Source organism: Sciurus carolinensis, chromosome 7 (assembly GCF_902686445.1).
Source record: "Sciurus carolinensis chromosome 7, mSciCar1.2, whole genome shotgun sequence".
NCBI lineage: Eukaryota > Metazoa > Chordata > Mammalia > Rodentia > Sciuridae > Sciurus > Sciurus carolinensis.
Window position 1 is genome coordinate 51,645,263 of NC_062219.1, and position 15,757 is coordinate 51,661,019.

At 32.8% G+C, this 15,757-nt stretch overlaps 1 protein-coding gene across 2 annotated transcripts; it reads left to right on the forward strand.

Annotated features, from left to right (window-relative positions):
• Positions 1-9: 9 nt before the first annotated feature.
• Tube1 (tubulin epsilon 1) lies at positions 10-15,482 on the forward strand. Of its 2 annotated transcripts, none has more exons than XR_007109464.1 (12): positions 10-118; positions 217-290; positions 902-954; positions 3,407-3,464; positions 4,935-5,050; positions 6,692-6,813; positions 9,060-9,247; positions 9,459-9,634; positions 10,366-10,506; positions 12,978-13,118; positions 13,747-13,902; positions 14,205-14,343. XR_007109464.1 is itself a non-coding variant. In XM_047558327.1 (12 exons), the coding sequence occupies exons 1-12, from the start codon at positions 94-96 to the stop codon at positions 14,361-14,363; spliced, it is 1,428 nt and encodes a 475-aa protein (XP_047414283.1). In that variant the 5' UTR covers positions 10-93; the 3' UTR covers positions 14,364-15,482. The 2 variants fall into 2 exon arrangements, 1 of the variants encoding a protein (XP_047414283.1); XM_047558327.1 differs by having other exon boundaries at positions 13,728-13,902; positions 14,205-15,482.
• The last annotated feature ends 275 nt before the right edge of the window (positions 15,483-15,757 follow it).

Consider the following 15,757-nt stretch of genomic DNA (forward strand, 5'->3'; position numbering starts at 1 on the left):
TGACTTACGGCCGCCTCCTTGTGGAGTGCCGTTGCGGGCGAATGAGAACGCGGGGTTGGGTTTTCAGGTGTCTTGGGCGGGCCACCTTCCAAAATGACCCAGTCGGTGGTCATACAGGGTGAGCTGCACCGGGTTGTCGGGATTCGGTCGCCAGAGAGTTTAGCAGTTGATTCCCATCTAATGTCCATTCTCTCTGTTCTTCTCCCTTGGTCGCAGTTGGCCAGTGCGGAAACCAGATCGGTTGCTGTTTCTGGGACCTGGTGCTGAGGGAGCACGCGGCGGTCAACCAGGTACTGGTATCTGCCGGGAGTCCCCCTCGCCTGTCACCGAGGTCTCCCGGGAAAAAAAAGAAAAGAAAAAGAAAATGCTTTGAGCTTTTATCTGTGCGATATAAGTTATATGGGGTCGTGTCAGTGAAGAACGTGTAACCTTTTTTTGACGTGTATTACTTTTAGACACACACTAGTCTGAAAAAACACCGGCCAGAAACCATAGTCATAAATGTTTTCCTGATTCTTAGGGTCTCCTGTTTATTAGTGTTCTTGTGAAAAGCAGTATGTATGTGGAAGTACTTTATAATATAGGCTACACTTGTGACTGTTAACTAGTCAGCTTGTAAAAGGATCACCAAGAATCCAGAGAAAACTCGATTTGATACACCTGTTCTACAATCCTATGGGGAAGTCTTTCTTTACCCCCCTGCTGAACTTAACCTATAGATCTCTTGACATTTACTCTCTACTACAAACATCGGAGAATCAATCTAAACGTTTTTGTGATGCTTGCATATTCTTATGACCACTTCTAGCCATTACATCATTTAATAATAAGAATTATTAAAATTGAAAGGACTGTATTTGGATAAGATCAAGACAAATTATATAATTTGTTTTCTTTTTAGAAAGGAATTTATGATGAGGCAATAAGCAGCTTCTTTCGAAATGTGGATACCAGGTAAGATGATATTAAAGTCTTATCACATAAAGCATGTCAACAGACTAGGAGAGAATTCTTTAAAAAACAATAAAAACAATTGACAGCTATGAAGTTTTCTGGGTTTTTTGTTTGTTTTTCTCATTGAAAGCATATTCTCATTTTATCATTAGTATTTTCATATTCCGCAGGACAACAAATTTCCTTCTCAGGCTTTATTAAGGAGCAAAAAGAACCTTTAGTGTGACTTCTTTTAACTTAACCTTGAAATGAATTTTCTCTTAAGCTGAAATTTTCCCTGAGGGTATCTTGTTAATGCATCTAATAATGACTAACTTTTGAAAGCATTCAAGTTTATTGTCCATTTGTGGTCGGGAATACTTGCTCTAAGTATAAGAATGTGCTAAAAGGAGAAAAGTTGTGTAAACTGCTTATAACAAACATTACTTTTGTCTATTTAATGAAAGCTATATGTATCATAAATCTTTTATCTGAAAGAGTAGTTTGACATTCAGGGTGTGTCCATAAGGGTATGTCCATAAGCTTTTAATGTTAAATCATTAAGTTTACATATTTTCAAAATACTCCCTAAAACTAACCGTGGTGAATTTGCATGAAAATTATACTTAATATCAGTCTTTAATTCAACAAAAGTTCTAGTTTTAGTCTGAATTAGGTGTCTGTATCTTCTAAGAAAGGCTAATTACTTTTCATTTTGTTAGTAAATTCTGGGACCTACTGCTCAAGCATGCGAACTCAGAAACCTTGTTTTTTGCACCTTGAGAATGAATCCGTTGCTCTCCAGTTCAATCAGATTAACCAAAATGAATCCATTGTTCTTCAGTACAATCAGATTAACCAAAACCAAAAAAATAGATTAAAAAGTGAAAAGTCAATGTAGTAATAGACAAGGAGAAACTATTACCTCAGAAAGACCATATTCTCATTTTTCATCACATTCTCTTTTGTAGGAAATCTATCAGATAATCAGAAGGTTGCTTAGTGACCGTAAAAGTTAGGAGTGTTACCTTAATGACTGTTATCATTTGTCTTTAGTATTTGGAATTAGATATCATAAAGACTGATTCCATCTTATCTGTGACCCAGAATATCCTGTCCCCTAAATCCTACTAGGAATCTCAAATCTGCCTTTGCAATATATCTTTCAAAATATTACCTCAATAACTAAGTTCCTACTCCCACTTCTTTCTTGATAGACAACTCTTTCATTGAACATTACATAGTTGAGACTCAGCCTGAGAGTTTTTCTCTCTTAATACTTTACATAATGACACTCATATATTCTGTGTCTTTTATACTTTAACCTTAGAACACTCTTATTTTCCCAAAATCAGGTTTGGGGAGGAGGAGGCAGGGGGGTGTGGAGCACCTTATTCTTTCTGTATACTTTGAACACAAAGCTTCTTTTCCACAAAGGGGTACCAAAAAAATCTTTTTCAAAAATGAGACCACATCTTCATGTACCTTTCTTTATCAAATTATACCTTTTTAATAGCATGATAGAAATTTATAGCAGAAGTTGGCAAACATTGTCCATAAAGGATCAGTTAGTATTTTAATTTGTAGATCATAATAGACGTATCATAGCTATTCAACTGTCTTTATAGCATGAATGCAGTCATTGATAGTACACAAACAAATGAGTGTGGCTGTATTTGAATAAAACTTTTAGAACAGGCAGCTAGTTAGATTTGTCCTGAGGATGGCAGCTTACCAATTCCTGGTCTATAGCATCTGCATTTAACTCTTCTTCCCTTCACGTAGTCTGTCTTTTTGTGTACTATCTTTATCAAGCCATACAACATGCTTGGTTATAGATTTCAGTACTTCAGTAACATATTTTCAATATAAAATTCTAGGAACAGCCTTAGTTTCTCAATGGTATATACCTAGTATATCAGTTCATAGGTGTTTGGCTGCAACAGGAAACCTCATTAATAGTAGCTTAAGCAATATAGGTATTCATTTATCTCACAAAGAAATCTGGAAATAGAATATTCAAAGGTTGGCAAAATGCCTCAGAGACCTACATTCCATATGTTTTTCCCTCCTTAGTATATTAGCTTTTTTTCCATGTTTATTACTTCATGAATGCATTCTTCATGAAATGCATTCTCTTCCCCAGGAATCATAACCACAATCATGTTTGAGGCAGAAAAAAGGAAGGTTAGAACCAGTTCCGTCTGGTTCTTTTTATCAGAAAAACTTCCCGAAATATCTCTCCTTTTATCTCTGAAACTGTGTATTACATGGCCTATCCTAACTACAAAGAAAGCTAAGGAAATAAGTTTCTCACTTTCTCAGACTCATAAGAGGTAAGGGAGAAGAAAGTTAGGAGTGGCTATTGTGTCTACTTTACCTGGCGTATAACCAACCTTTTTGTATATTTGGAAGTTCACATTTAGCCACGGAAGATCTTGGGACCTTTTCTCATTTTTTTTTTTTCTTTCAGAGTGATTGGTGATGGTGGCAGTATTTCCAAAGGAAAAATTCGTTCTTTGAAAGCACGAGTAAGATATATATATATACTTGACATTCCATGCATTTTTAAAAATAACTATTGTTTCTCTAACTTGACAATAAAATTTTGACTTCTTGAAATTTAAAAAAATTTACTAAGCCATAGTATTATAAATAAAACTAAGCAGACATTTGTGTCCACCTGAAACATTAAGGGGCAATTTTCATACTTAAACACTATATTTAGCAATTCATTTCATTGTTTCAGGGGAAATACTTGTCTGGATAATCTATGTCTAGATAAATGATAACAAAAGAAACCTTTTTAACTTGAAGAACAGGTAGAGCAATAGATACAAGTTAATTTTTCATTTAAAGATAATAGAAAACTAATTGTTTGATGGTTAAGAGTGAAGATTCTGTGCCAAGTTAGCCAGGTGGTCATAGCCAAGTTACATAACTTTTTTAAGCCTCAGTTTCCTCTTGTAAAATAAGGATGATCGTATCTGAGCATAGGGTTGTGTGGATTAAATAAATTCTCACATCTGGAGCATTTAGAATTGTCATACTAACTGCTCAATGTTATAGAGTCACAAGAACTAAAGTCCATAAACCAAGCACTTCTCTGTGACAATTGAATCAAGGAGTTAACAAATAATTTATAGTGTACACTAAGGTTATTTTAGAATTTTTTTTTCAGCTTTGCTCTTTTAACTCTTAATTCACTTTTTCACTCTTGTTCACTGTTTTTGCTGGGAATTTTTTGGTTTTGGTTTTGGGGGTTTTTTGGGTTTTATTTGGGTTTGGGTTTAGGTGATTTTTTGTCTCCTTTTTTTGTTTGTTTTGTTTTGTTTTGTTTTGTTTTTGTTTTGGTGCTGGGCATCGAAGCCAAGACCTCACATGTACTCTATCACTGAGCTACACCCCCAGCTCTCACTATAAAGAATGTGGAAAGTAAAGTATAAGAAAATGAGAGGAGGGGACAAATAATCCTATGCCAAGCTATTTCTGCTTACATTTTGGTATGTTCCTTTCAGTCTTTTTTTTTTTTTTTTTTCTATTTTTTTCTTTCTGTGTTTAAATTTGTTTTATGTTTTTCTTCTTAATAGTATAAAATTTTGTGGTAATGAATCAGATTGTGAATTACTTGGAGAAAGGGACCATGTTGTCATTGAATGGTTTTGGGCCATGATGCAAAAAGGACATCATGGCTGCATCCTGTGTTTGTTGAGAACTTTTTCTGGCTAAGGTTACCTTCTACACTTCTAAGTCCTGGTTAGATATTCAGTTGAGAGGATTATTATATCCCCCAGTTGGCATATTGGAGAAGGCAAGAGTTTAGAATCCACCTTATAATTGAAGTCTACCTTTAGAACAGGGAGAGATTCCTTTTTAATGCTTAACAGAGTCTACATAAAGATTTTGATTAAATTTAAAGGAATAATGCAGTTTACAGCTCACAAATTCATTGACAGAATAAATAAATTTAAAGGAAATGTCTATTTTATTTCTCTTTTTAGGCTGTCTTAATTGATATGGAAGAAGGGGTAGTGAATGAAATTCTCCAGGGACCATTGAGAGATGTATTTGATAGCAAGCAGCTCATCACTGATATTTCTGGCTCAGGAAATAATTGGTGAGAATATGTTTAATATAAACTTTGAATATTATCTGAGAAAATTAAGCATTCTTTATTTGGTTAGGTCCTGCTGATGTGAGTGCAAGATACACTATGCCACAGACAAAGCTATGCCTTTCAGCACCATCTTCTTTTCCTTAATAAATGATGGTGTTTCACAATGCTTGAAAGCCACATGTATTTACTTTTACTCCTAGTTCCTTTTACCTTTTTTTTTTTTTTTTTTAAGAAAGAGATGAATTAGGAAAAATTGATTTTCTAAATTCTTCTTTGCAAATTGATTCTCCCAATAACCCCCCAAACCCACACTTGGCTATACTGGGGCTTATACCCAGGGGCTCTCTGCCCCTTTCAGTATTTTGATTTTTTTTAATGTTTTTAACTTGTGTATGTGTGTGGTAACAGGGATTGAACCCAGGGGCACTTACCACTGAACCACATCCCCAGCTTTATTTTGAGGCAGAATCTCAGTAAGTTGCTAAGGTTGGCCTCAAACTTGTCATTTTTCTGCTTCAGCCTCCCAAGTAGCTGGGATTACAAGTGTATGCCAACATGCCTTGCTCAGATTGATTCTTATATAACACTAAGTAGTGACAGAAGTTTAAAGTACTTTTGTAAACCAGTCTCTTACTTTCATTATTTGACTCTCTCAAGTTCTCCCTTTGGTCAAAGTTAATAGAATTGTTATAAAGATGCAAGCCAGACCTTGTCCTAGCATACAGACTGAACCTGATGCTATTTTGACCCTTAAATATGTAATAGTCTCTGTATTAGCCGGGGAAAAACCTCCAACAGTGGTCATTTAAGAATTCACATTGGTGTTTTTTGTAAAAAATTAAGTAATTTATTGTTATTGACAAATCTCATATTTTTTACTTCAAATATTTAATACCTCAGGTTCAAAATGTGAAGTGATGTATCATTTCATTAAAACATGAATTTGAATCTTGTGTTCTTGGAGACTAATTTAGAAAAATCCAGTCCAGAAATCCCAACTGGACTTTTCTCTGATAGTCATATAATTTTTTATGTAACTTTTGAATTATGCCTAACTGCATGTATGTGATGGAAAAATCATTTTTATAATTCATCATTAGGATACTTGCAAATTCGAGCAACCAAAAAGACTTAGTCTCATGAATAACATTTTTTTACATTTGCCATTTCATATAATAACATCATAATGTAATCACTTTTCCTCCTATTTTAAACCAGAGTAGGTTAGTTTAACTTTTAAAATTTCTAATGTCTTTGTAGTTGACTTCATTCTGCTCTTTAATATGTAAATTCACTGCCATTCAGAATTTACTTTAAATGGAAACAAAAAAATAAGTAACTGAAATCTTATTTTGTTGTGATTGTATCTCAAGAGAAAAGTTGAAAAGATGAAATTAGAAAACCATAATTTAGGATCCTATGATAATGAGTTATCAGGATATTCAAGTATTATAGATAAGTGATATATATAAAATTTACCATCTAATATCTTCAAGATATTACATTATTACTTACTGAAGTAAAAACAGATTTTTACTTTTCAGTTTTCAATTTTTTCCATTATCCTTTTATTTAGAACAGAATAAAATCAAGAAGTAATAAATGCAATGATTTTTTTTAAATCTATATTCTTATTTTCAGGGCTGTGGGTCACAAAGTTTTTGGCAGTCTTTACCAAGAAAAGATTTTAGAGAAACTCAGAAAGTCGGCAGAGCACTGTGATTGTTTGCAATGTTTCTTTATAATACACTCCATGGGAGGAGGTAAAGTTATTCACTCATTTGACTATAACAATATTAAAATCCAGGTGGGAATTCATTTTGCAAACATAAGTCTTGTTTTCAGAACTATGCTTGATAAAGATAGAACTATTTAGAGTATATGCATGTATTTGAATTACAGCTTACCTTAAAATTTTGTGAAATTGGGTCACTATTACCAATTTTTTTTAAGTCCTTTTTAAGATCCAACAGAGCTAAAACGTTTTTCTTTTACCTTCTTTCATAAAATTTTCAGTCATATTTCAGTATATAAGAGTTTTAGGGAACATTTATTTTTCCTCAGAGTATGCTTATTCAGTCTTACCTCCTAACTAGGACTGTTTTTGGCACATTATTATATTTGCTTATCAGAGAATATCAATATAGTTTTTTTGGTATTGGGGATTGAACCTATGGGCACTTAACCACTGAGTAGCATCCTTAGCACCCCTATCTTTTTTTTTTTTTTCCCTCCAAGACACAAGACACGGTCTCACTAAGTTGCTGAGGCTGGCCTCAAACTTCAGCCTTCCAAGCCACGGGATTACAGGCATGTGCCCTCACACCCTGCATCAACATACTTTCTTTAACCACCTCTAAGCTTTTCTCATCTCCAAGAAAACAGAAGTAAAAACTTCTTTCAGTTAATTTATTTAAATCATCTACTACATGGTAATTAATTAACTTAAACTAGAAATATATGATCTGCATAGCTTTCTTTGCCCAGGGAAGCCTGTAACTTAGAACTGAAGTATTTTGTTCCCCTGCACTATGAAATAGAAACAATATAATTTGTTAATTTTAAAATAGGATTAACAAATTTTTTAAATTCCACACTCTTTCTCTCCAAGCTCAAATTGATTTTATACTCAGTAGGTTATATACGATTGACATATCTTTTATTCACTGTCATGGCATTTTAAATTGTATTTCCTGTGTAACCATGCCTTTAGAAGACCATCATTATCAAGAAACTTTTTATCTTTGTACTAGTGTAATGCATTTGTGCCACCGTAGCTATAGGCAATATTCCCAGAAAGATGGAATGAAGGAATATGAGCTTTTTAAGTTTTGGTTGATGTCACTAATATATCTTCCTACAATATTGTACCAATTTATATATTAGCCATAAAAAATATTTAAGTTTCCATTTTCCTATACTGCCATTAAAGACTACCCCAAAAAATCTTTTTCATGTAGTATTTTTAGCATCATAACCTTTTCATATTTATCTATATAAGTCAGGCCAATGGCATCAAACTTTTTTAACCAGAATACTAAGAAACATATTTAATATCCTAACACAGCACCCCCACCCACACACCCATGCGCGCGCGCGTGCACACACACACACACACACAGAGTCTGAAACAAAAGATTTAGAGAACCTTATTTACTCATGTAATATGTGACACATTGATTCTTCCTCCTTGTTCATTTAAGAAAAAATACTGGTACCAATCTAGTAATTAGTTTATAGCTAATAGTTCACATCCTATGGTTTGAAAAATGAGATTCCAACAGAAATTTCTCTCTTTAAGTTCTTAAAAATTTCTGAATTTAGCTGGGTGCACTGACACATACCTGTAAACCTAGTAATTCAGGAGGCTGAGATAAGAGGATTTCAAGTTCAGGGTCAATCTGACCAACTTACTAACACCCTATCTCAAAATTAAAATATCTGAATTTATATAAATGTAACTTATGCATCAGAAAATTATCTTTAATGAGATTGCTAGAATTTCCATTTTTAAATACCAGTGACAATATTTCGTATTTGAAAATTTTATAAATTCAAAGTGGACATACTTAATTTTAAACAATTTTGACTCAGTTTTTTGTTTCTTAGTGGCATGACAGTTTTCTTCATCATTAAGATTGTATGTATACTACACCAAAGCTGTCAAGATAGGTTTTTTCCCTTTTAAGTTGCTTGATATTAAGTGTAATTTGAATGTTAACTTAGTTGAATTTTTCACTATTCAGTTCTCTTGACATCTAAGGTTTAAATATATGAAAAAGTAAAATATAGAAAGTCATTCCAAACTCATGGACACAGTCAGAGATGGAATTCAGGACTTTTTAACTACCTGTGCAGAAATTAAATTTATCTGAAATTAAATTAGTTAATACATAATCAAACACAAATAAATTAAAAATTACTTTTACAAATAAAAAAAAATTCCAAGTCCTCACAGTTATATTCTGAATCATTCATGCTATTTTCATTTTGAAATTTTAATCCTCAGGAACAGGATCTGGACTTGGCACATTTCTTTTAAAGGTGCTTGAAGATGAATTCCCAGAAGTATACAGATTTGTGACTTCAGTTTATCCTTCTGGTGAGGATGATGTCATAACTTCACCTTATAATAGCATCTTGGCAATGAAGGAACTTAACGAGCATGCAGACTGTGTGTTGCCCATTGACAATCAAGTAAGAAATGACATTGAAACTTATGAACAAAGTTCATGTACATTTTTTCCTGTGTTATGCCTATGTGTTTACATGAAATGTTCTCTTCAGCTTTTAGCATTCTCATCTAAGAGGAAAAAAAATAAATTTTAATTGTTTTTCTTTCTCTTCTTGCCTAGTAGCACATCTGGGTCCACTCTTAATAGTCTCTTCTCAAATTTTCTCTCAAAAGTCTTTATTTGACATCATCAGCAAAATTGACCTCATGGTGAATTCTGGAAAGTTGGGTAAAACTGTGAAGCCAAAGAGTCTGATTACTTCAAGTGCTGGGGCTTTTAAAAAGCAGCAGAAGAGGCCCTTTGATGCAATGAACAACATTGTGGCAAATTTGCTGCTTAACCTAACAAGGTAAAACCCTGTTTAAAAACATGACTATGCTTTAGATGATGTTTGAGATTTTTGTAGTAGCATTTTATTATAAGTTGTGGGAGCTTCTTTTGTTATTTTCTTTTGTCTTATATTTTATCTCTTGGAGTGATAGACCAGAGTTTAATTCCTATGTCTGTGAAGCATCTTTCTACAAGTACATTCCATGAAATATTAGTGGTATTCAATAATAATGATTTTATTGTAGATACACTGGAGAAACACTTATTTAGACAAAATTAAAATTCTTTTGCAGTAGAACATTTTAATTTCTTAAACCACCTAACATATACCTCCTTGTTAGCTGATCCAAAAGATTTCCATGACTTTGATCTCAAAGATTTCTTGGACATTATTATATTTCAGATTATAGAGTGAATCAAGCATATTAAAAAATTTAGTAAAGTTTCTACAATAATTATTGACCTAAAGTCCATTTTAAGTATTTTGTGTAATGAACAAGTTTAATAGTAGTAAGTTACACTTTACTAATCTAAAAATAAGAATTGCTATAGATATTATATGTTGTATTTTAATTATCCTTATACATAATTGTGATACTAACTTTCAGAAATACCAAAAAGAGCTATATCTAAACTGAACAGTGTACAAAAATGCATTTGAGAAAATGCCTGTTGAACAAGTCAAATTTTATTCAAAGTGTGTTTTTCAAATTAAAATGTTTTCTCATTGTTTTAATGTCAAACTTTTAGCTCTGCAAGATTTGAAGGTTCCCTTAACATGGACCTTAATGAAATCAGCATGAATTTAGTTCCTTTTCCACAACTTCATTATCTTGTGTCAAGCCTAACACCTCTATATACACTGGCAGACATTAATGTTCCTCCTCGGAGGTAAGATGTTACTTAATTTTCAATTTCTTCTGAATCTGCCATACTTTTAAAAAAAAAAATGTAAGAGAAAAAGTATATAGTAATTTTAGATATCAATGTCATTTTATTTGTGAGAGGTATATAAAGTACAGTTGATAACAGCCATTTTTTCATTAGGTGAATGCTTATTTGTTTAGAAGTAATTGTTTAAAAATATCAAACTATTTGAAATTAAATCTAGTGGTGTCATTTTTAAGCTTTTGGAAGTTTTAAAATTAAAGTTTACATCAGTTTTCTTATAGACATTGTGCTTTTAAGATAATATGAGCATGTACAGTGACGATGAGCTTGAAAAATTCACCCTGACATTCACAGTTGAAAGGAAAAATGTCCTGCCAAACTCTGTAAGGGGCTAGTAGGTAAATGAGAAAATGAAAACTAAAGATTTCTTTTTATAGTTAAAGTTTGGCAAGAAAATGATTCTATGGTGCAGGAATATTACAAGTGATATTGATAAACTTTCATTTGAGCCAGTAGCAAATGACCGGTTATGCTGATTAATAGATAGAATTCCTTTTCTGCATGGGATCCTAAAGACCTTAGCTAGATAAGTGTGTACCATACACAGTCTATGGAATACGTTGATCATTGAATGTTTACTACTATCAGCCCAACATATTAAATTAGTATATTTATAAGTAGAATGTACACCTTTAATGTACACCTATAATTACTATTATAGGTGTAATTATAATAGTTCCTCACTAGTTTTTCTATCTTACAAGAAAGTAAACCTTTGTGTTGGCCTGCTTGTTGTATGGTGGCTCTGATTTTTTCTGATTATCCTTCTCTAAAGTAATGTCTGTAAGTCAACACCATAAAAAAATGCTCAAAACCACATACATACCAGAATTTTGAACATAATTACATATGATTGATGTTATTTGCCCTTTTAGGGAGACCTCCTTCCCTCCTGTAAAATAATAAGTATAGAACATAAACTCCATTAGGGCAGGAAGTTTGTTTTGTTTTTGAGGAGTGTTTTTTGTTGGTGGTGGTGGTAGTGATGAGTGGTGGTGGTGGTGTTTTTGCTTTTGTTTTGGTGCTGGGTATGGAAGAAACTCTGGGCCTTATGTGTACTAGGCAAGCATTTGATCACTGAGTTGCATCCCCAGCCCAGGAAATTTTTATTATGTTCACTGCTAGGTTTTTTGTGCTCAGAATAGTGCTTGACAAATTTAATAAATATTGGAGAAATAGCACAGATTTTTGCAGCTCTTCCCACATGTTCTGCAAGTTCAGCAAATAAAGTTTATCTCAGGAACCTCATCATATTTGTATTGAGTTAAATGATAGTTAAGAACCAAAGTGGGGTCATATTCAGGACCTAGAAGCTGTACATTGTTAGATATAAACTGTCAGTCACCTTTTGCTTCCTCTTGCTAACTGAAGACATTCCTTTATTTTTTATCCTTTAGATACAAGACTCTAGTTTAAAGTCTCCTTTTTCAGGAACACTACTAAAGAATTTAACCTTGTATAGGAGGCCATCACATTGTCTTTCAATAATTTCCTTCTAATGATTAATCTATTTATGATTTTACAAAGTAGTGGTCTTAATGTAGCCTTTCAGTTAGTTTTGATGATTGAATTAGATATTGAATTAAATAAGCCAATTGAACTGAGCAATAATGATATAGGGTTCAGAAATCACCACCACATTGAGCTAATGCTACATTTAACATTAGCTTTTTGTAGTTACCCGAAATCACCAATAAACTGAAAAAGTTTTGGTTTTTGTTTTTTTTTTCCAAAAAACAAAGAGAGATGTTACATGATTGCTCCTCCTATTTCCCATCAAGATTGCTTTGATGGATTGGGCAGAGGGGAGTTAAGGGAGGGGAAGGGGGGCAAGGGGATAGGAAAGATGTTGGTATGAGACAAACATCATTACCCTATATACATGTATGATTACACAAATGGTATGACTCTACATCATGTACAACCAGAGAAATGAAAGGTTGTGCTATGTAAAAGGTTGTATACAATGAATTGAAATGCATTCTGCTGTCATGTGTAGTTAGAACAAATAAAAAGATGGCTTTGAAAGAATGATAGCTATTTAATATATTTAGAATACATGGTATATATTCTAATATTAGTATAGTGTGAATTTTTTTATTTACCTATGGATGACAGTCTTCTCAGTCGGGAGGTGGGGTTGGGTTTCCAGGGAATTGAACTCAGGGACACTCAACCACTGAGCCACATCCCCAGCCCTATTTGTATTTTATTTAGAGACAGGATCTGAGTTGCTTAGGGCCTCACTTTTGCTTAGGCTAGCTTTGAACTTACAATCCTCCTGCCTCAGCCCCCTGAGCCACTGGGATTATAGGCATGCACCACTGTGCCTGGCTAGTTTCTCATTTTATAATTACATATTGAAAAAAACAATTTTTTTTTTAATAAACTGACACTTTTTATTGTTCTAGGTTGGATCAGATGTTTTCAGATGCCTTTAGTAAAGATCACCAGCTAATTCAAGCAGATCCCAAACATAGCCTTTATCTCGCCTGTGCTCTTATGGTTAGAGGAAATGTACAAGTTTCAGATCTTCGCAGAAATATTGAAAGGTTTGGTTTCTATTTTTCAAGATAATTTATGTGTGCTGCTTGGGACAGTGTAGCATAGTAGTTAAGACAACCTCTCCTCAAATTATAGCAATGTCACAAGTTACTTAGCCTTCCTGGACCCTGCTTTTTTTCAAGTGTAATATAAAAGTATTGATAGTACAAAGTTATTTATAAATATTAAGTGATCCATGAGATGTTTTATTTTCTGGAAGTGTTTAAAATTTTGTAGCTAATATTGTTTTTATTACCACCATTGTTACATCACAGCTTGTGTTTATGTCTTGCTCTTTGACAGTTCATTTTTAGAAAAACTACTCCTTTGAATTAAATCATAATACTCTCGTTTGTTTTTATCTCCAGATTTCTAATCTTAAACGATGTGTTTCTAGCTTTTTCAGTCACCATCACATGTGATTTAATGTCTTCCTATTAAGTGTCTAAGTTCCCTCTCACATTGCCCCATGATACTGTTAACAGTTGAAAAAAAAAAATTATAAACTAAGCAATTAGCATGGTACCATCAGTAATGCCTCTGTTTAACTAATATGCACTACCATCATGTGGCATTTTTTTGTACCTTAGTTCTTACTTTTGAGTTTTTTATCTCAGATTAAAACCTTCTCTACAGTTTGTCTCCTGGAATCAAGAAGGCTGGAAGACCAGCCTGTGTTCTGTACCTCCTGTGGGCCACTCTCATTCATTATTAGCTTTAGCAAATAACACATGCGTGAAGCCTACCTTCGTGGAACTGAGAGAGAGGTTCATGAGGCTCTACAAAAAGAAGGTAATCATTCACCTTCCTCCCTGTTCACTGTGGCTCTTTTAGGTGTATCACATTACAAATCAGAACCAACCTCATCTGCCATTTTGTTGTACTAACTGAAGAGGAGAAGCTTACTATTACTACTTGTACTTTAAATGAGATATATTTCCTGAGTTTATAGGATTTAGGCAAGATATTTGACTCAAGTTCTCATTTTTGTTGTAAAGCTAAATGTACTAGAATTTTTAACAGTATTACCTTATGGGACAGTTGTATGTATTAAAGTTTCTGGAATGGTAATTTTTATCCTCTTGTATTCACAGGCTCACCTCCATCACTATCTACAGGTTGAAGGGATGGAGGAGAGCTGTTTCACAGAAGCTGTGTCATCTTTGTCAGCACTCATCCAGGAGTACAGCCAACTAGATGCCACAAAAAGCATGCCTGTGGAGGACATCCCTAGACTAAGTGTAGCTGTGTAAAAAAGAAACCAAGAAATACAACTGTCACTTTTTCCTAATTTCACATTGTTTTTTCAGAATTTTTGTGATTCAGAAAATTCACTGTTTCATATTATCACAAATACTTTGTCTAAAAAAGAGTAGTTTCTGTTTATTCACAATACATTGATACCAGTGTGTGAAATTAGTAAAATCCTGTTACCTTCACTGTAGGTAGTTTATCAAAATTGAGAGAACAGTTCTTTAATAGTTTGCTTTATTTATTGCCTAATATTTATACACTGATAATCATGTCTTTGGTAAAAATCTTGTAGAGATTCACTTTTATATTTATTTATAATTTATATTTTGATATTGTTTAAATTTTTTCAAAGTACATACTAAGAGTTGAACATAAAATATAAATATTTCCATGTAATATCCACTAACTTTTCAGAGACAGACTTTATTACAACTGTTAAGAAATTATATATCTTTTATAAAAAATTACTTACACTATTTGTTTTAAATTATTGTGAAGTATAATTACTTTTTTATCCAACCACTTGATTTTGTAATAAATGTCCATATTTTCAAACAGTGCTACATGTTATTGTTTTACAGGTCACAAGTATATAAGTAAATAAAACATTACCAAGCTTGATACTTTCTTCACTGGCCATGTTATGCTCTAGTGAAGTTGTTCCAGTTACTATAATCGCCACTTTGACTCTTTAACACTATTTTTAGTCATATAATTTAAGGAAGTGATTTGTAGGAACAGTTTGTTTTCAAGACAAACTAATCTGTTGTGTGCTTTCTTTAGTGTTTGCTTTAAGTTTCTTTTCTTTGCAAAGTAATACTATTCTTGGTCGTTTATCTTGGAAATTTAGTTTTTCATAGTATTTAGTTATAAACATTTCTAGTACACTTGTTAACGTAGCCAAAGAAGCTTCATTTTCTCTTTCCCAAGAGAAATCTTAACTGATACTCAATATAATAGGGCAATAAAAATTATAAATATATTTACAGTTTAATCTTATTTTCCTATTCAGGAATACAGAATCTTGTTTGCCCTATAACGATTATCATCTGATGAAAGCCTAGGCCATATTGCCACATATAGATTAAATTTTAAAAATTTAATATAACTTTTTACACATCAACAAAGCGTTCCAGATTGTTTTGTAGAATAAAATGTTTTCTTATAAATTATGAGACTTTTTATTACATATGGATTGCTTACATGGTATCAAAATTATATGCATTATAGGATATATTTTTTAAAATGAGTTCAATTTCAGGTTTTTTCAAGTTTTATATATATTTTTAGAACCTCTCAGACAATTCTGATATCTTAAATATAGTGATCTGAGAATAGCTAAGCAATCTGTTTTAAACTCAAAATATTGCCACCCTTTTATAACCATTCAAGT

What these genes read in the sequence shown, in the direction of transcription:
- Tube1 (XM_047558327.1), top strand. Translation starts at nt 94, where the DNA reads ATGACCCAGTCGGTGGTCATACAGG. An exon ending in TTTCGAAATGTGGATACCAG is followed by an intron (nt 955 to 3,406) that starts GTAAGATGATAT and finishes TTTTTCTTTCAG; the next exon opens with AGTGATTGGTGATGGTGGCA. An exon ending in AATACACTCCATGGGAGGAG is followed by an intron (nt 6,814 to 9,059) that starts GTAAAGTTATTC and finishes TTTAATCCTCAG; the next exon opens with GAACAGGATCTGGACTTGGC.